At 45.0% G+C, this 21,577-nt stretch overlaps 1 protein-coding gene across 1 annotated transcript; it reads left to right on the forward strand.

Annotated features, from left to right (window-relative positions):
* The first annotated feature begins 1,129 nt into the window (after positions 1-1,129).
* On the forward strand, positions 1,130-20,992 carry zgc:77151 (uncharacterized protein LOC337153 homolog). The gene is made up of 12 exons (XM_061086125.1): positions 1,130-1,269; positions 9,231-9,383; positions 9,935-10,042; positions 10,752-10,962; positions 11,079-11,309; positions 12,241-12,347; positions 12,478-12,625; positions 13,275-13,327; positions 14,628-14,725; positions 14,820-15,039; positions 15,203-15,406; positions 16,959-20,992. Exons 1-12 carry the CDS (start codon positions 1,249-1,251, stop codon positions 18,162-18,164), a joined length of 2,760 nt encoding a protein of 919 aa, XP_060942108.1. The 5' UTR covers positions 1,130-1,248; the 3' UTR covers positions 18,165-20,992.
* The last annotated feature ends 585 nt before the right edge of the window (positions 20,993-21,577 follow it).

Consider the following 21,577-nt stretch of genomic DNA (forward strand, 5'->3'; position numbering starts at 1 on the left):
TGATTTGGTTTCGTTAGTACAACATAGCCCTAGTGCTGTTATTATAATCCTAAAATATGTATTCATTTATTTATAATCTGCTTATTAATAACTACAAATTGTGAAAGGATAGTTTTACAGGAAGTCGTTCAAACCATATTTAACAATCTAACGAGGGGAAACTGGAAGTTATTGATGTGCTTCAGTTCACTGATGAAATGATTTAACGAGTAATAATTATGATTCTCTGAAGTTTCTCTTTGTCTCTTGTTGTATAAACACAGGGACGAGGGCAGAAATCAAATTATTGTATACTTATTTTACCTTTAATGCTTTTTTAAAACATTAATACCTTTAGGCCTGTTTCAGATTACATTTGTAAATCTTTACATGTATCAGAGTACTTACTACTCACTGTGGTATATGTACTTTTTGGTTAGTATCAGATTACATCAGAAATGTTTACTTGTATCAAACCTATATCAGAGTACTTTACTTTACTTTATGACCTTTACCCATAAACTGTATATAAAAAGCCTTAACCTGTATCAGAGTACTTACTACTCACTGTGGTTTTAATAGTTTTTGGTCAGTATTTGATTACATTTGTACTTCTTACCAGCATCAAAGTAATACAGTACTTTTCGACCTATATTAGATTACCTAAGGACCTTAACCTGCATCAGAGTGATTGTTCTGTACTGTAGTATTAGTACTTTTGGTCAGTATCAGATAACATTAGTAATTTCTACTTGTATCAAAGTAATTTAGAACTTTTTACCTTAATCAGAGTACATTAGTCCTCTAACCGGTTTAAGTACTTGTTCAGTAGTTTTGACCTACATCCGGTTTGTACTTGTACACGTACTGTGTATGAATGAATATTACCATATTTTACCCAAATAAAAACTTCTTCTTCTTGTTCTGCTGGCAGCTAAGCCCCGCCCCGAGGCTACGTCAGGCGGAAGTACGTCACAGTAGCTACAGATGCTCGCGCTGCTGATTCAGAGTTTAACGTGAAGTTTCAAACTTTGATCTTTAGATAGTTTCACAGAGGAAGAGGAGGAGGAAGAGGAGGAGGAGGAGGAAGAAGAGGAAGAGGAAGAGGAAGAAGAGGAGGAAAGAATAGAAGCAGCAGCAGCAGCAGGAGGACTGGGTTTTATTTTTTATGTGTTAAACACCGCCCCCCTCTGCCTGTGCGGAGCGCTTGTTTGCGAGTCGGCTCGTCCCGGCGGAGCAGCGGCCTGACGGAGGGAATGCAGGACGGACATGGAGCAGAATGTAATCCAGGTAGGATCCAGGCTCCTTTTCCCCCCCCTCACCCGACCAGCCGCCCCCCCACCGGGCCGCCGGGGTCCGGGTCCGGGTCCGGGCTCCACCGGGAGCCGCCCGGACCCGGACCCGGGGCCGAGGCTCCGCGGGTCCGCTCGCTTCACGCGTCGCTTCGCTGCTTTCCACCGGAGAGTTGGACTCAATCACAACTTTACCAACTCCCCCCCCCCCCCTCGGCTCGGCGGCTGTGGGGGGGCGCCGGCCCCGGGGGGGGGGTGGGCACCGGGCTCCGGGCACCGGTGACACCGGGCTCCGGTGACACCGGGCTCCGGGCTCCTCTCCCCCGGAGCCTCGCTCGGTGCCTCCCGGTGTGAGACGTGTTGTGTGTCGGTGTGTTACTGAATCATTTCTTTGTGTTAGACTCGAGTGGAACCGTGTGTTTTCCCCCCCACCCCCCCCTCCACGATAACATTAACATGTAAAGGCCTGTGTGTGTGTGTGTGTGTGTGTGTCCGTGTGTGTGTCGGTGTGTGTGAGTCCGTGAAAATATCACGAAACTTTTCAGCTGCCTCCAAAAAAAAAAAAAATGTCGCATCGCCGGATCGGACTCGTTCTGATTCATAATCATATTTAACGTGAAGGATCAGATCTGTGACGTCGAGCTGCTGCTGCTGACGATTCATATTCATATTATTATCAAATCCGCGATCACATTCAACAACCGACATTTTGTCTGCGCAGCAATTACCTCACTTCAGACAGGAATGTTGATATTGTGTGTCTGTGTCGTGTGTGTCGTGTGTGTGTGTGTGTGTGAAGGGTAAATGTGGAGTTTTTCTGTACTTGAAATATGGAGGATATTAAATCCTGCTTCAAAACCCAGGAAATATCCAGAGGACACACACACACAGACACACACTCAGAGACACACATTTTTATTTTCAGTCGATATAAAACCCTCCAAGTCTTTTATTTTGACATAAATCTTAAGTATTTAGTGTGTTTGTGATTCTACTCGAAATAAAAGCTTTTATTTTGACATAAATCCTCATTTTATGTCAAATTAAAATCTTTTATTTCGACTAATTAACACATGCACACCAGGTATGGAGGATTTTGTCAAAATAAAAGATTTTATCCAAACAGAAATCCTACATATTTGGTGTTTTTGTTGACATAGGTTTATTGTTTGAATAAATAATCCATATATTTAGGGTGTGTTTTCTAGTTCAGACAAAAGCTTTTATTTTGACACAAATCAAACATTTCTAGCAAATACAAAGCTTTTATTGTGATATAAATATATATATCCGAAGTGAAATCTTCTATAATGTAAGATTGTGTGTTTCTAGTTGATATAACTGCTTTTATTTTGACATGAATCCTATTTTTCTATCAAAATAAAAGCTTTTATCTCGAAAGAAATCCTTCATATTCGGCATTTGTTTTTTTTTAGTCGATAAATAAGCTTTTATTTTGACGGCAATCCTCCATATTTGCTGGGTGTGTCTTTATGTGTCGTATTTGATATTCCAGTTGTCTTTGTATATTTTAATATGATAAAATGCAGTTTTAAATATTAATTTACTGCAGCATTATGTTGTTTTTCTACCCCCCCACCCCCCAGTGGTGAACTTGTGAGCGTTTTGAATAACAGGATATACCCAAGGTCAATAATACTGAGAGGCCGTTATGGATTTTATTTATTCAGTTGTTTTTTAAAGAGACATTTTGATTATCAATAGTTTTTCTCTCTCTTCCTTCCTGTGTTTGAAAAAATCTCTTATTCCCAGAAATATCACGAGAGCCGACGTAGGCAGGCTGCAGATTAAGGGTTTCCATTTTAAATTCTTGTGCATACGTGTGTGTGTGTGTGTGTGTGTGTGTGTGTCTCTGTGTGTGTTCACATTTTAAACAGAGGCCTCTGCTGCTGCGGCGTCGTCTCACTGCTCAGATTATATTATGTGGCTTTTATTTTCCTGCCTGCTCAGCCCTGCCTCATTTCCACCACTAGGCTGGAGCACCTCCCTCCTCCCCCCTCCCCCTCCCTCCCCCTCCCACCGCACCACAGAAACAATCTCAATCACGTTCATACAATGTGCTACAGCAGATATTAATGTGTTTATTATGTTCTCACTCCTGTACATCTCAGTGTGAGGATGTGACTTCACTCTGCTGTAGTTCACCCTCGTGTTCTAATGCGCTCTCCTCTTTAATATCGCATATTAAGAGCATTAATTGATAAATCTATGGACACAAAATGTTTTGGAAATACTTCATTACTTTTATAGATCGTTTTAATATGAATATTCGCTGTCGACTGTCAGTTTACGTGGTGAGATAGTGTTGTTATTCTTTCTCAGTGTCTATAAATAACCGGAGCTCAATCAATAAATGGATTAATCCGAGGACAGAAGATAACAGAGCAACAGACTCTGAGAGTAAAAAATACAAAATGATGATATTTTAGTCAACAAATGTGTGTTTAAACATTGTCAATATTTCCTAAGATGATTTTATCAAACCTTTATGACAAAAACGTATTTGAGAATTGATATTTTACTGTTTGAACACAAACTTAATTATAAATAACTGTAAATGACGACACAAATACATAGAGGATCATATCCAGAGACTTTATGTCTTCTTGCTGAAATTAAACCACAACATTACATAAATGTACATATTCCTGTAGGGGGCGACATTGAGTCCACAGATGATTTAACTTTATTTTCTCTGCTTCTTTGTTCTGTTCAAATTCCAAAAGAAACGTGTTTAATATTTTTATATTAATCAGCTTATGATTAAAGCTTGCACTATAAAGTCCAGTAATATTCTTGCCTTGTAAATAAACATTTATATTGTTTTAAATGATAAAATATCTAATACTGCTATAACATTCAAATAGCTGTTTGTAGTAACTCCCATAACTATAACTCAATGTGTATGATTGTTATCAATAGTGTTGTCCTGATAAAGTCTCTTACGTATTATATAGAACAACATAATCCTTAAAAACATCTAATGCTGCTGTAACATTCCTGTTTGTGTGTGAACTTTATTCTGCACAACAATAAGTTGTTTCAAATCTCATCGGTTTTATAGTTTAGCTCCTCAGCTTTCAGTTTCTTTTCTTTCTTTCATTCCACATTTCTAGTTCCTGTGTTTATTATTTTCTTGTTATCTACTAAAACATTTCAGAACGATAACATATGAAGAATTTACCTGACAATGAATAATGAATCTGATTGTAGTAATCCACACAGACTCAGACTATGAGTAAAAATACTTATACTATCTACTGTACTTATTTTATGCTGTCTCCTTGTTTGACCTTAATAATAAACCTGTACTACTGATATTTTAAAGGCTAAAACTTAACCTCACTATTCCCTAACTTGTGTTCTTCCTGGTGTCATATCTGGTTTAATACTCTGGAGATAAGTCTGTAATCTCCTTTACTTTGTTATCAAATATATGATATGTATGAGATAATATTCCCAAAAATAGATCTACAAAGTACCTGCAGTACATAACACCGTGTCAAAGGCCCAGCTGGGATTTCACTGAACATTTTATTCATTCATTCATTGTCGTGTAAAACTTAAAAAATCCTCCTATTTATTCATTCTTAAAAGTGTCATATTTATCTACAGTTTTCAATTCTGAGCGAAACTTTATCATAATAACTGGATAAATCTGTATTATTGTCAGGAAGCAGTAATTCTAACTTTTGTTCATATAAATAACTATGAACTGGTATAATATAACTCAGTAGAGATGTTAATAGTCTTCATTGTAAGTTATGAGTGTAATATTCCCTATAAACATATTTAAGAAGATCATGTAGTGGCTCAAATTTACTAGAATCTGGTAAATCTATATTAAAGTATTATTCCCTAAATATTCCTGTAGCAGCTTCTTCCGCCTCCAGGGGACAATTGTGAGATAATATTTAACATACAAATGATCTGAAGCCGTTAATGTGACTCGATGTTAAATTTGTGGGGTTATAATGAAAATATGACAAATATATATCTCGGTAGGTATAGTTTAAATGTTCCCCTGAGACTCTACAGTGAATTCTAATGGTTATTTATGTCATATATTGTGTTAATATTGTTTCTGCAGCCGAGGTTCATGACTGTGTATCAGTGAGGAGTTTGTGATGCTCTTAGAATCCTGCAGGACGAGTTGTGTGGTGATGATTGTGTTTAACACGCAGCTGTGACCTTGTCGACTTTTATTACATATTTCATTCTGTCTTTGTGATACTTCGCATAACTGATGCGTCCGTGTTGCTCCCGGGACTCGGGATATGAAGCTTGTTGTTTTTAGTTTTTGTGTCGCACACTGTTTTTCCCACGGGACGAAGAAGTGTGTGTGTGTGTGTGTGTGTGTGTTTTTTTTGTGTGTGTTGCTCCACAGTAACGTCCTTCAGCGACGTGTCTCTGCAGTGTTTGTGTGGATTTGAGCAGAATCCCACTTGTTTGACTAGCTCACGGATGATGTCTGTTTTCTGCTTTTTTAAAAATTGATCCCCGGCCTGCTGCAGCTCGTCTGCAGAGCTGCAGCGGGTGGGGGAGGGGGAGCAGGGTGTGGGCCGTGGGTTTTGGGTGGGGGAGGATGTGCCGGGTGGGGTGGGGGTTGTGGATGATCGACACAGGAGTGAGAATTTGAGAATTTCCTGCGTCCAGACGGCAGGAGACGTCACAGCAGCTGCACGGCGAGCGCAGTGACCACGCCGCCTCCGGGCGCCGCCTCCGGAGGAGCCGCTGCAGGAAAGAGGCGGAAACACCGATTATTTATATATTTTTATATTCTGTGAATCTCCACGTCCCGTCTATCATGAGTAAATGGATCACAGCTGCAGAGGCGACCACACCCTGAGCTCCTACACCAGGCCTTTTATTCCTTATGTATCATAAGCTGCGTGAATCTGCCTGGTTCATTTTGATTCAGTTAATATGAAGGAACTCGTAGTTTCCTGCAGCTCCACCGGCCCACGCGTCCCCCTAACCCTAAACCTAACCCTAACCCACGCGTCCACCTAACCCTAACCCGAACCCTAACCCTAACCCTAACCCACGCCTCCACCTAACCCTAACCCTAACCCTAACCCACGCGTCCACCTTACCCTTACCCTTACCCTTACCCTAACCCTAACCCTTACCCTTACCCTAACCCTAACCCTAACCCACGCGTCCACCTTACCCTAACCCTAACCCTAACCCTAACCCTTACCCTAACCCTAACCCTAACCCACGCGTCCACCTTACCCTTACCCTTACCCTTACCCTAACCCTAACCCTAACCCTAACCCTAACCCTAACCCACGCGTCCACCTTACCCTTACCCTTACCCTTACCCTTACCCTTACCCTAAACCTAACCCTAACCCACGCGTCCACACACACGAGCCGGAGACCAGGTCACTGTCAGGGAAATAAATCAGGAAGGAGTTCCACCTCCTGTGACGTGCTGGTGATTTACTTTGCTGCTTCCTGCTCATATCGCCACAAACCTCCACACCTGACAGGAGCAGGAGAGTCCTCAGCAAACAGGGAATAAATCAGCAACTGTTCTATAATTGATTTAATTTGGGTATAAATCCCAAACTGTTGTGGATCCAGCTTCTGAAATCGGCCTGCTGTTTCCACCTCAAACTATCGATCAACCGTTTTATTATTGGTAAAAAAGGGTCTTGTTCTTAAATCAGTTATTTCTCTTTCTTTCTGTATTTCTTGGGCTCGCTCGCTGCTCGCCTCCTGCAGCTGTGCGCTGGCGGATCATGTTTCATGTGGAGCGGCTGTAATTCGGTCTTTTCTCGCCTGCAGCAGCAAACAGAGGATCACAGGCAGCGTGATGGATTCAGTGTCACAGAACAGCGACGCGTTCATAAAACTGGATCATCGGTGTCTGATGTCCCACATGAAACTTTCCTTGATGTTGTCACCGATTGTGATTCTCCGATTCAGTGACGCACCTGAATTTTCTTTTCTTGCCAAGGGATCCAAACAATGAAGCAAAGATCCATCGAGTTCCCTAAAACGAGTTAAACATGGCGTGGATTAATCCGCCGCGGAAAATAGTCCCCGACCAAATCACAAGTTCCTCCTGCTCGTTTGTTTGGAACAAACTTGTTTTCAGAAAGTTTCTGAAACAATTTAAAATGAAAACTGACTGTGAAGAAAGATGGACGACATGACGGCCTCGAAAAGTGAAGCCGAATAATCTCCATCGCCCCCTGGCTGTTGATCGCAGTATAGGTCATAAACCCCTCCTCCTCCATGTTAGTAGATGGGATATGAACCAAACTAAAGCTTCAAAGTAGATGTTAAATAAATGCTGATGCTGGTAGTAACGCCTCCTTGTACCTAGCAGGTAACCTGGAGAGGATCTGTCTCTGGACCTTGTCCTCTCACGACTGGTGTCCCTCAAGGTTCTGTCCCGGGTCCCCTCCTCTTGTCTCTCGGCTCGGTCATTCACTCACATGGCTTTTCCTACCATAGCTACGCTGATGACACCCAACTAATCCTCTCTTCTCCCCAATCTGAAACTCCGGTAGCAGCATGAATCTCTGCCTGACCTACGTCTCTGAGTGGATGAACACACACGACCTGGAAACTAACTCTGACAAGACCGAACTACTTTTCCTTCCAGAGTCTCAGAGGAAACGTCCTGAGTGCAGCCGATCGGGTTCTGATTCGTTCTGTGGGAAACGTGTGACCTCCACACGAGCCAAATCATATTTATTAATTTACCCAACAATCTACTGATGGTATTTATTTACTTACGGAGGGTTTTTCCCTCTGTGTGAGTGAAAACAGGAAGCTGCTTTGTTTGTGTTTAATCAGATTTTTGTTTCTTTCTTTCACATATTTACACAGTGGAAATCTGGAAAAGATGTGCGACACAGATGATTCATATCAGACAAGTCGGTGCACGTCTGAAGTTTCAGGTTGTGTCTGATCACAAGTCGTCACTTTGTCAGAGAAACGAAGTCGCTCTCATCCTGAGTCGGTGTCGGCTGCAGGTTCCACTCGGCTCCACGGTGACGGAGTTAATCTTTAACACCTCCTCTCGGACGTGTTCACTTTGTTTCAGTATCTCGCTCCGAGCTCTGATTACACATGAGAAAATGCTGCTTCGCTGCAAGATGGTGCAACTTCACAGGCGTTGATGCCAGAGGTGGAATTCTGCACAGTTTATGGTTATGAACACACCCAAGAAAAAGTGGGAAGGACGCGGCGAGAACATCGAGGCGCTAAGATTTAAATTTGATAGTTTCGTCACTGAGGAATTTCCACTTTTAATCTGGTATTAAAGATTATTAAAATGTGAAGTGGTCAATGCAGAAACATCTGCGTCGAAAAGAGTCAAACTGAATTTGAGAGAAAAGATGGACAGATGGATGAATATTAATAATGATCCTTTAAAATGTAAATATTACAAGTGCACATTAAAAACTAGCATCTGCTTACGACACCAGATAAAAAGTGATGACATTCGTGTTTTTTCTAAACAAAACGCAATTTAAGTATCTAAATAGCAAAATAATATAATCCTTATTTTAAAACAAGTTGTTTATAAAGTCACTGGAGGAACCAGCAGAATCTGAGCTGCTCTGCTGAAGTGAAGCTGGATCCATGTGTCTGATGATCAGCTGCAGCACTGGAGTCTGGACGAGTTCCTGAACGGTTCTGGAGGTTCTGGAGGTTCTGGAGGTTCTGGAGGTCCTGGAGGTTCTGGAGGTTCTGTGTGAGAGAACTCCCGTCTGAGTCCGTTCCTCTGGACGTCTGTGGAGTCCACTCAGCTTCTGTGACTCGGCTGAGATTCAACTCGACCTCACATTTGATTCCTGTCACTGAACTGAGTAGAATCCTGATGTGTTCAGATGTTTGAAGTCAAACTCTTGCCAGTGAACGTGCTGTGATGATCTGATGGTTTCCTGCTCCTCACCTGCCGTCTCTCCCTCAGTGGTTGGGTTCTCCGTCCTGCCAGCGCGGCAGCTACGCCTTCTACAAGTCGGTGAGCAGCAGGACTCGACCCGACGGGCCCGTCCAGGTGTGGCGGCTGGGGGAGTTCTACCTGATCCGCTGTGGCCCTCAGGATCCCATGTGCATCGCTGAGGTGAGACACACCTGGCTTCACAGAGCTCTGAATCATTAAAGCTGCTTTTTAACTATAACTAACAAATTCAGTTTGAACACAACTCGCTGCTTTACACTTCTACTCCGCTACATTTCTATATCACGGATTATTTATGAGTTGTCCTGTTGAAATCTGTCGAGACTTTCACAGACATAGTATCTGTGTTTTTAGAAAAACTTATTTGACAGAATAAAACATGCAGAAGATATGTGCATTCATGTTTATATATTCGTAAATAAGTCATTTCATTTATAACAAAGTTTATATGATATCAGAGGAATCATTGACAGAAAATATATACACACACACACGTATAATATCAAATGTTAACTCACTGATATTAGCATCAACAAATCCATATCGGTCGGCTCTCCACATTTCAGAAGGAAATATTTAACTTATTTGACAGTTTCTTTGAATTTTCACCGACTAACTGACATCATAGATATTTTTAACTTGTATTTTCAGTTCACGTTGAGTCTTCTGCTGTTAAATCTGTATTTTAACCAAAGTCACGGCCTCATGTGCAGGTGACCTTACTGTGGGAGGACCAGACCCGGGCCCACCCGCTGGCCAGCACCAGACTCTACTTCCTGCCTGAGGACACACCGAAGGGCCGGACCCTGGAGCACGGAGAGGTGGGTCAGAGGTCAGGGGTCAGGGGTCGAGAGGTCGAGGACGCTGCTTCCTCATCTCTGAACATTTAGGATTTCTCTCTCTCTCCTCAGTCGAACTGATATTAATCAATCATCAGCTTTATAGATGATCAGTCACGTATAATCTGTGAGTTAAGATGAACAGGGTCAGTTTCTGCCTCCACATGAGAATCACACTAATGTGTTGTCCACATGTTGATCACATGACTCGTCTGAAGACACGTTTTCCACATTTTGAACTTTATATTCCACAGTTGAAGTCTCTATTTCCACTTTAAGATTTTCCTGGAGGAGAAATTCATGAGTCACTGCAGGAGTTTGTAAAACCATGGTCTGGTTTTATCTTTAGAAATACTGTTACACTTATTAACACAGTTATTACAAACTCCCGTCAACAGTCATTTTCAATGTAGCGTTTATATCGTGGATAAAGTATCGTAGCCCGGGGAGGTGGAGGATTCATGGGGGGGGGTGGACCAAACAGGATCAGGGCCGACAAACTGGAATGGGAGGAGACCTCAGAGACTGGAGCTGTAGACAGGGATCAGCTGTAGAACCTCAGTGGAGCTCAGACCTCCAGCAACACTCACACACTCCTCAAGTCCTTCTTCTAACATGTCTGATGCTCTTCATCATCATCATCATCATCATCCATGAACTGTTCTCAGACGTGACTCTACCTGTTGTGCAGGATGAGGTGTTGGCCGTGTCCAGGAAGATGGTGCTGCGGGTGGAGGACCTGGTGAAGTGGGCGTGTGCCGAGCCGCCCGGTCCGAGCAGCAGCTCCAAGCCGACGCCCCCCTGTGGGACCAACGGCCTCCACAAACCTCCCCCGAGCAGCGAGGGACACGTCGACACGTCCCCGGACGAGAGCATCGAGCCGCTCAGAGCAAAACCTGAGAGTAAGAACCACCGAGGCCACTGGTCACATGACAAGTGACCAGAACCAGGGATTAAAAACACAGAAATATGGATTATTATAAAGTTACTGATTTGATTCTCTGGTGTTTGTTCTCAGACGTCCTGTCGGAGCGTCAGAGCATCAAGGTGCTCAGCTTCCCACAGTACTGCCGCTTCCGCTCGCTGCAGAGGCGTATCCAGGACGGAGCGAGGGGCCCGGGGCTGCAGGACCCCCACCTGCTGGCCCTGGGCAGCGTGAGGGCGCTCCCTGGCGTCCGGCTGATGTACTGCAGGGACACGTTCAGCCACCCGACCATGGAGGGCAGCGACAGCTTCTCCGTGCAGTTCAGTGAGTGTCTCAGGAACCACGTGCACTCGCTCACTGGGGGCGGGGCTTCCTCTCGGTCCTCTGGGTTTGGTCTCCTCCTCCTCCTCCAGAGGGAGGGGTCAGGCTCTTCAGCTGATAGATGTCTCACGAGTCTGTGGAGATTTAAAACGTGATGATATATCGAAGCTGTGTTCACAACTTGTTTCTGCTCTAACAGACTCAACTTTTAAGAATTTAGTTATTCACCTTTAAAAAAAGCTAAACCTTTTTTAAGATGAAACCAGCAGGTTGAAGAAACAGCTTCTTAGAATTATCTGGAGTTTTGTTTTGATATGAAATGAACGATTATAAAGTTCTTTGAGTTCAGTGTGAATGTAAAACGTTTCCTCAGAGTTTCTCAGTCAACACTGAAGTCGCAGCAGGACAGGAACTGGATTAACGAGTTCAGTCTTTTTTTAACCAGGGCTGGTTCTTAATCTGTCGTCAGGAACCTCTGACACAGTTCAGCTCTTTGACTGGTGATCAACACACTGTGTGATTCTCCCTTATTTCTCTTTTTGTATTATTGTTATGAATATAAATATATAAATACAGAGCAGTTCAATATTTAGAAACGAGACCTTTCATTGGATCACTCTGACCTGATTTACCTTTTGTCTTTAATCAGGTTTAATTTGTCAGATTCATAATCACCTGCTGAAGCTTCTCGTGATGTTTGTGGTGATTGAAACTCGATGTTCAGTCTGTGTTTCCATCTTCTACTGCTCTGACTTTCAGGTGTTGTTCATGAAGTTGAACAGCAGGTGGCGCTGGAGGGAAACACATGTAGTTTGGTGTGAATCTGTAAAGACGGAGACGGACAAAGACACTTTTTAATGTCGCTCAGGAAGATGTAATTCTTTTTAAACTTAAATTCTTAGTTTTTTTCATGCCTGTGGTTTGTTCTCTGCAGGATGTCCGTCTCTCAGTCTTCGAGGTCGACCTCGTAAGAGGAGAGGTCGCGACGGCAGCGACTCGCCGACCTCCAGCCAATCAGACTCGTGGCTTGAGAGGATGAAGGTTGGTCCTATTTGAAATGATAAGAAGATGTTTAATGTCCTGGTGTGTTATTACAGTTTATGATCAGACTCTGGATCTGCTGCCTCAGTTAGAAGCGGAGGATTAAACCATATTAACGTCTCTGTCTCAGGAGAACGTGATGGGCAGCGTGGAGGTCGGCTGCGAGGGCGACTGGCTGCCTCACCCCGAGGAGCAGCTGTTCCTGGATCAGCTCTTCTCCTTCATGGAGCGTCACGGCTCTCCCATCCACAAGGTCCCGAACCTCGGCTTCAAGAAGAGTGAGTCCCTCAGGTTCTCCTCCGAGTTCAGACTCCTCCCATCAACAGCTCAGGGTCAATGGAGCAAAGAGGAGAAAGAATCTTTTTTGGATTGAGAACAAGAAATGAATTTTCTTCTCCACATTGTTCATCAACATTTTCACATTTCTACTGAAGGTTATTGGTCTGAAAAATGTCATTTTATACAAAAAGAAAATCTCTTTCTTTCTTTCATTGTTTGGACATTTCAGAACCAGGTTGCTGGTTTGATTCCGTCCTTCAGGCTCTGATGAGTTTCCCTCAGAGCCTGTTTTTCTTTGCCAGAAACTCGTGACAGTTACAGATTTAAAACCTGAAACACATTTTTTATAATTGGATGAAAAATCTATTTAAAAAAGGACATAATGTGTTTTAATGATGCGATTTTGTACCAAATTCAATATTCAACCGCTGCCGAGAGAAAACATGTTGACAACATTACATTTAGATTCTCTTTGCCTTTTATCTGATTAAAAAGAGTAAAATATCAGGAGGTTTAGTTTTGAATGTTTGTTTTAAAGCTGGAGAGAATTAAGTTTGATCGTTGAGTCAAACTCTGTTTATCTGTCACCTGACTTGTTTTGATTTGCTCCCTGTTTGATATTTGCATGTTGTCTGCTCCTGTCCTCAGTCGACCTCTTCCTCATGTACTCTGTGGTCAAACGGCTCGGAGGCTACAAGAAGGTGAGTTCATCCAAATCCTATTCAAAGCAACTGTTGACATTTTGGAACAAGTGAATATTACATCCGGTTTTGATTTAGTCAGCGACGCTCGTTCAAGCACCAATAGGATCTAAGCTTCAGGCGGGTGGGGGGGCTGGCTGTGGCAGAAACACAAAACAGGGTTCGTACGGTCATGGAAAACCTGGAAAAGTCATGGAATTTTTAAATGTGTTTTTCCAGGCCTGGAAAAGTCATGGAAAAAAATAATTTCCCAAAAGTTTTGGAAAAGTCATGGAAATTTGTTATATTCTTATTTTCATGTTGTTCGTTTTAGGGATGGGCATAAATACTCGACTATTGATTAATTGATCATTAAGAATTTCATTGATGACATGTTTTCATCGATAAACTATTGCATGTTCGCTATGTGGCAGGAGGTCGGAATATCCGAGTTGCCCTGAACGCAGCACAGCGTGTCTGTTAGCAGCTGGAGGAAGCAGCCCGGAGTTAAGCCTCTGCTGCTCGGCTTCATGTCCGCACACGGACCCTCAGTCCACGCGGAGGGTAACCCGGACAGACCCGGGTCTGGGTGAGGGGTTCCGGGAGTGAGGGCGTTACAACGACCGGACTGAGAGGTCGAGAGCCGTCAGATCCAGCTAGCTCTCAGCGGCTAGCTGCTCTCTCAGCGTGGCTTAGGAGGACAGCAGCGCTTATTTACAAGTGTAACATTGAACGGATCCTGTTTATCTGCCACAAGAGTTGTTAATCTTGTAATAAAGATCTCAATGAGGAAACACGCTGTTTTTTCTATTTTCACTGCATTTTAATATAGGCTATAAATAGTGAATTTTAATATAAAAATATGAATGATTAATCGAAAAATCGATCGTTAATTCTTCCGACGATCGATTAAGACAATTTAATCGAATGCCCATCCCTAGTTCATTTACGCTGAGTTTTAAATAATTCATACATTTTTAAAGAAATATGCTCAAAATATAAGCAGGCATACTTTGGTTTGTGTCATTTAAGGTGTGCTGTATGCCTTGGAATTCTCATTGTTAGTTTGAATACTACATTTTGTCACTTTTTCGCGTATACACCGAGATTTCACGCAATGTTCGGTCATGGAAATTTGGTTTAAAGTCATGGAAAAGTCATGGAAATCCATTGGTCAAAATGTGTATGAACCCTGACAAAATGACATTCACACAATCAAAGAACAAGGAACCGACAAAACGGTGTCAGGTGATCAATTAATACTTAATGAGTCTAATGGAATTAAACTTAACTTTATGAAACCTTTGTGTTTTTATCACAGGTGACGATCGACAGACTCTGGAAAATCGTGTATAACGAGTTGGGAGGATGCGCCGGCAGCACCAGCGCCGCCACGTGCACCAGGAGACACTATGAGAGGTACACACACACACACACACACACACACACACACACACACACACACTGACTCACACACACACACCAGTGGTTCACGTCTCTCTCTCTCTCTCAGGTTGATGCTTCCTTATGAGGAGCATCTCCGAGTGGGAGGAACTGAGTTTAAAATCCCAGAATCGCCCTCTCCTCCGAAACCTCGAGGCATCAGAGGAAGGAAACCGCTTCAGAGAGGAAGGAAACCAGGACCCAAAGCAAAGGAGAAGATCTCAACCTCCACTTCTCCTCCTCTTCCGCCAACTGGTCCTCTTCCTCGCCTTCCTCCTCTTGCTCATACTGTAAGTGACACAGCAGCTGTGTGTCTGACTTCAAATCCTTAAACTTCCTTAAAGTTTAGATCTTTAATCTTCTGTTTGTCCGTCACACATTCGTCATATTTCAGGAGATTTGTGTGAATTTGGTGTAAACGTCCTCTTCCTCTTCCTCTTCCTCTCTGATTAGAACCTGAACCCGAACGGCTCGGTGCTGGTGAAGCGAGGCCGCGGCCGGCCGAAGGGAACACGCAACAAGGCCACGCTGCTGGCTCAGGCCAAGCTGCTGGCGCTGCAGCAACCCAACGCCAACGCCAACGCCAGAGCTGCAGCCGAGACGCTGCTGCTGCAGGCCCCAGGCAGGGAGGGGCCGAGCATCAGCAGCTCCCACAGGGTGAGACTCCTCCCACTGCACCCCAGCCTCACTGCCACCAGTGTTAATTCCGTTGACGAAAACTATGACGAAAAATATTCGTTCACGACCTTTTTCACAAGACGAAGACGAGACGAAAACGTAACGAAAACGGAGCTTTGAAAATAAAAACTAGGACTAAATCTGTTTCAACTTTCATTGACGAGACGAAAATGTTGGTGGTCGACTAAGTCACAACAATTTTTAAAACATAATCGTATCAGGCCGTCATGAAGTACCCGGAGCGGTGTGTGTGTGTGTCTGTGTGTGTGTGTGTCTGTGTGTGTGTGTGTCTGTGTGTGTGTGTGTCTGTGTGTGTGTGTGTGTGTGTGTGCTCCCAGATAGCGCTCCGGTCCCGTGGCTCCGCCCCCCGCCCCGCTCACTCGCTCAGAGACACAGTGAGATCAGAGCTCGTTCACGTGAAGCAGCCGGTCACTGACTCCCCGGCTGCTTCTTAACTCTGGAAACAGTGAAGACACAGAGTTCCTCTGGTCTCAGCTGCTCTGAGATCAGCGCCGCAGCTTCTGGATCAGAGCAGAAGCTGCAGCTGGTTTCTACCGAGCTTCAGTTTCCTCCTCCGGTCTGATCTGCTTTCACTTTTTGTTTTCACATTTCGCCAACGCCAACTAAAATATATAGGCTGCAGCTATATGTTTTTATTTATTTCAAAATAGGGTTCTTCTTATTTCATACATTTCCCACAAATATGGGGATGACTCAAATAACCCTACATAGTTCTGCGTTTAATTTATTTCAAAGTAGGCCGACACTTGCCTGTGTATTTCCTTCTCCTCTTCATAAGCATTTGGTGTTTCCCTTTGTTGTAACAGGTAAAAATAGCAATAAATGTCAACAGTTTTCTTTATTGTTTCATAATTTCATAAATGCAATAATCTACAGATTAGTATAGTATAACTTTATATAAAACTTTTGATCAGCTTTGTTATCAAATATGTTTTGCGGCTCCAGACACATTTTATTTGGGGGAAGAGGGGGCAAAATGGCTCTTTTGATAGTAAAGGTTGCCGACCCCTGCTATAGATCTATAGGAGGGACATCTAATGGACAACCTCAGTACTGCAAGCTAGACTAGTACGCAGTTGTAGACACAACACGGGGGGGGGGGGGGGGGGGGGGGGGTTCCCTGGGCCTGAGAAGGGAAGAGAAGGAGTTTAATGTGGCTATTAAATGTGACTAAAACTAAGAAGGATAAAAATGACTAAATGTGACTAAAACTAATATGAATTTTCGTCTAAAGACTAAATCAAAAATAGCTGCCAAAATGAACACTGACACACTCACCCACCCAGTGGATACACTCAGTACTGTTACTATGGTTACGCCTGGCAGAGTTTACCTGATGTGAAGTCAATTAACTGATGAACATTTGTTGAATCACGTCCATGAGATCAGAAAGAAAACATCAGATTCAAATGAAAAGTGTGATTCATCAGAATCGGTTTGGTAACGTTTCTCTTCTTCTCTTCTTCTCTTCTTCTCTTCTTCTCTTCTTCTCTTCTTCTCTTCTCTCCAGCTGCAGACCTCCTTCCTCCCCATCAGCATGCCCCTCACCCCCGACCTCTCCCCCCTGTCGCCCCCCTTCCTCCTCCAGCCCAAACCCAAGGAGCTGAACTCGGACAGAGGAGAGGCCGCGGCTCCCCCCCCCACCGTGCTCCTCGCCACGCTTCCTCGCCACTTTGTGGGAGGGTCGCTGGGCGGCTTCAGCCCCATCAAGGGGGTGTGTCCTCTGGACATCTTCAGGAACCGCATCAGCCTTCAGAGGGCGCCGGAGAGCCCGGCGCTGACGCCTCAGAACCCGGTCCAGCACCATCCCGCCGTCTTCACCCTGCAGCCCACCAGCGGGAGCCCGGACACGCCCCTTCCCAGCGGGGACACGCCCACGCCGCACACTGGCCACCAGCACCACAACCGCTGCTCGGGCTGTACCGTGGACGACGGGGCCCAGAGGGGGGGCAGCCGGGACGCCAGGAGCCGGCCCCAGCTGCCCCCCCTCCGGGTGCTGCCTCTCAACCTGGACTGCAGCGTTCAGGTCTGTCAGCTGATGAGGACTCGCCGCCTGGACTCGTCCCAGCTGCAGACCTTCACCCGCCGGCTGTCCGAGGCGCTGTCCCAGGACCTGAGCGCCAAGCCGCCCTGCTCGCCCATCACCCCCCCCCCCGAGCAGGCGCTGCCCCTCAACCTCAGCAAGCGCTTCCCGGTCAAGAGACCCGGTTCGGAGGGGCCGGACCCGTTCCGAGCGGGAAGCAACGGAGACGCGGACCAGACGCCGTCCAAGAGGCCGAGGGCGAGCTGCACGGAGCCGGCTGAGGACGCCACGCTGGGGGGGGGCTCCGGCTCTGCAGGAGGAGAAGAGACCGACGAGGAGGCCAAGAACCAGGAGGAGCCTGCAGACCTGAGCTCGCCGAGCAGGATCCGGGCCTTCCTGCTCGGGCTGCCTCCCTTCCAGGTGAAGCTGGAGGAGGATCTGAACGGGACCATGTTCGGGAAGTTCCTTCCTCCGGGATCCAGCAGCGCCCCCCAGTGGACTGAGGCCGAGCCGCTGGAGGGAGGAGTGGTGGTGGTAAAGACAGAAGTGAAGAAGGAGGAGGAGCCGGCGGTCGACCTCGAGAGAAACAACAAGCAGACGTCTGAGCAGGAGGAGACAGGCCACGCCCACTGCTCCCGCCCCGTGGAGCTGATGAGGGCGGGGCCTTCTAACGCTGACACACACTGTTTCTAGCATCGCTTGCTCTGTGGAAATATCAAACAGGAAACTGGCACACGGGGTCGGGGATTCTCTTGTTGTTGGAGTCTGGGCGGGCGCTCTCACCGCCGCGGCGTCGGACGCTGACGTGAGAGAAGACGTTTCAGGAGAGCGTCCGGACTCGACTCCTTCGTTTCCCGTTTCCTCTCCGGTGTTTCTCTGGTTTCTTTGATTGAACTTTGCAGAGGAAATTCATGACAATCACAAATCAGCTTCTCCTCCTCTGTTCGTTCCGTCTCGTCACGGAGAAAAGAAAAGAGAGAGAGAGAGAGAGCGAGAGAGAGAGAGCGAGAGAGAGACTCTTTAACAAACACTGCCATAACACGACTCTCCATGACACTAACTCCACTGTTCAATGTTAGGGTGAAATATTGAATAAGATCCATGATACTTAAAATTAAAGTCAATATTGCATATATGGGTGATGCTATGCATCAATACGTCATAATGAGCATCTAGAGTGTACTGTAGTTCGCTAGTTTCATTTTTAAATTGTACTCTACTTCTGTAGAGAGATAGTTATTTTCTGATAAAGTGTTGGAACGAGGAGCTTCTTCACGTTATACCTCCTTCAGTGAAGCGTTTATAGTCCTGCTCCCTCGTTCCAACGATATAAACCTTTCTTACTCACACGTGCCTTAAAACGACCAGCGGGCGACCCGCTCGCCGGCGTGACTCCTCCTCTCCGAGCGATACCTTGATGTCTCCGCCCGTCAGCGCGGCTGCACGTCGTCTGAGGAACACCAGCCGGTTCCAAACCAATCACATGAGACGCTCCTCAGTAAAAACCTCCAATTTAATCTCAAACTCTCCAATCACAACATTTTCTGATCTGAGCTCGAACTCGTCGAGGTTCGATTCCCGTCGGCGGCGTGTGGACCACCGCGTCCACCGTGGCGTCGGCACAGTCGTCCTCTCACATCCTTATCGGCTGCTGTGGAGATGGCACATGAAGATGTAGCCCAACGTTCAGACTACCTCAGGTTCTTCAAGAGGAAGATGGTTCCACCAGCGTCTGTCAGGGGGCGGAGCCTGGGCTGTCAACACAGTCAGACATGGCGTTAAAAGAGAAGGGGGGGGGGTTGTTTTTGTTTTCGGTTTGCTGATGATCCTGTTAATGGAAACAACAAACTGTAAATACAGATGACAACACGTCTCCACTTCCTCCTGACCGCCACCAGGGGGTGCACAGTCAGATCTGAACATGTCATTTGTTGACGATAGAAAAACATTTAGGAAACGTGTGAATCTGGACTCGTAACGTCCGATCACGTCGTTTGTATTATTACGATCTTTTTGACGTCTGTCATCAGTTTCACCGTCGGACTTTCGGGTGAAGGGAAACTACGCTGCTACGCCACGTATGCTACTTTTTTTAGACTGTACCATGCTAACGGTTTCCCCCTGTTTCCACTCTTTGTGCTAAGCTAAGCTAATGCGGCCGAGATCTGATTATTCCATCTGATGTTCACGTGAGTTTATGCAACGTTCAGATACAGATTGTTTGTCTATGTCGGGTGAAACTGAAGAATCAAACCTGCAGCTTCTCTCCACTTTAAATCACGCGTTCCTCACGTCATCAGCTGACCCTCACGTCATCAGCTGACCCTCACGTCATCAGCTGACCCTCACGTCATCAGCTGACCCTCCTTCCTCGCTCGGTGCCAACCCGTCGACCCGCTGAAGGAACGCAAACATCAAGGTATCTCTTTACTCGCAGCCTTTCCCTTCCACTCGTCTGTTTTCCCGCCGCAGACGACGGTTCAGATTTGCACACCTACTGTACCCGTTCGCTTCATTTGGTATTTTTACATATTTATATCTGCCATGTTTGTTTTTTTGTTTATTTCCTTCTTGCCAATGTTTTATTTGACCCGAGAGCAACTGGTGCTGTTTCTTCTTAGTTCTGTCGCCATATTGTTGTTTATGTTTTTGTTTTGTTGACGAAGCTGCGAAGAGTTTTCACGACAGCGAGTCAAAAAAACTACTCAAACCGCTCTGAGCAGATTTATTTTTTGTTTAGAGTTCAAACATAATTTTAAAGAATTTAATTAAAAAGACGTCGCAACTTGTTGAAAATATTTGCCGTTTTTAGTTTTGTTCGTCTGAACGATGACGTTGATTAAAACGTAACCAATTCACCAAAGTATCAAAACAACCAGGAAAACAAACACTGACGTCTCCGAAGTCCGTTATCGTCACAATAATAATAATTTCGTTAGTTTAACACAAGTCACTTTCCGTGGTTACGTTTGATTTTTCTCTGCAAATAAAGATGGACGACGCGTGCAGCCTCGATCAGAAACAACATCTTTGATAAACAATTATTTAATTTGGTCCATGTCTCAACTGCTAACATGGAGGAGGTTTAGGACCCATACTGCAGCCAGCCACCAGGGGGCGATCCAGATCCTTTGGCTCCTGTCGAGCTGTCCTGTCGTCCATCTTTTTTTACGGAAAATGTGACAAACTCTTAAACTCTTAAACACGTTAACGTTCGATCAAAGTCTTTGTTTTCTTCGTCCCGTTTCCTCTTCCTGCTTCGTCTGAAATCGTCTCGTTACAAACCTGCGTGTTTAGAGTCGTTCTGAACGTTCACACCCGAACCGTCGCCATCTTAACGAGGAGGAGGCGGGACGACGTACCGAGAGTTGAACGAGCGTCGTCTTGTTTTCACTCAGTTCCGACGTTAAGTGTTGAACGTTCTTCAACTTCACAGGAAGTGTGTGATTCTGTCGGTTGAGCTCTTTTCTCTTTTCACCGTTCCGACCAATGAGAATTTAAAGAGCTAGTGACGCAGATCATTTGACCCCCCCCCCCCCCCCCACCAGACTTCAAACAGCTGTAAACATGTACGATCTATTCCGTTGGTTCACTCTGAAGCTTCAGTCAAACCTCAGCTCCTGATTCTCCTCAAACCATAAACCTGTTTTATTTTGATTTCCATGCATGTGTCTTTAATGTTAGCGACGTTGTGTCTTTATGCTAATGACGTTGTGTCTTTAATGTTACGACGTTGTGTCTTTATTTTTAACGATTTCATGTCTCTTAACGACGTTCGGTCGTTGTCGGGTGAAAGCGCAGCGGCGTCATGTACCGGGGGCGGGGGGGGGGGTAGAGTAGACATGTTAAACCAGGACCACGAGAGATGAGACTTTTCCTTCTCTTCTGGTTTCTGGTTATTTAAGCTTTAGTTTTTCAAGTTTTCTTTTAGTTTAAAATGTTTTGTTGAAATTTAAACGTTTACATTTGTTCTGCATGTTGGACACATTTGTTCTCTCCAGTGTTTTGCACACGACTTCAGTCCTGACCGGCGCCGCTCGTCTGTGTGAGGACTTTGAATCAAGTGCCTGATCTTTACACGTCACAGTTACATTGGCTGGTTCGCC

The sequence above is a fragment of the Limanda limanda genome, chromosome 14 (assembly GCF_963576545.1).
Source record: "Limanda limanda chromosome 14, fLimLim1.1, whole genome shotgun sequence".
NCBI lineage: Eukaryota > Metazoa > Chordata > Actinopteri > Pleuronectiformes > Pleuronectidae > Limanda > Limanda limanda.

Excerpts from the sequence above, each read along its gene's own strand:
- zgc:77151 (XM_061086125.1), top strand. The coding sequence starts at position 1,249 with ATGGAGCAGAATGTAATCCAG. Across the intron at positions 12,348-12,477 it reads CGTGGCTTGAGAGGATGAAG|GAGAACGTGATGGGCAGCGT; the intron begins GTTGGTCCTATT and ends TCTCTGTCTCAG. Across the intron at positions 15,407-16,958 it reads GCATCAGCAGCTCCCACAGG|CTGCAGACCTCCTTCCTCCC; the intron begins GTGAGACTCCTC and ends TCTTCTCTCCAG.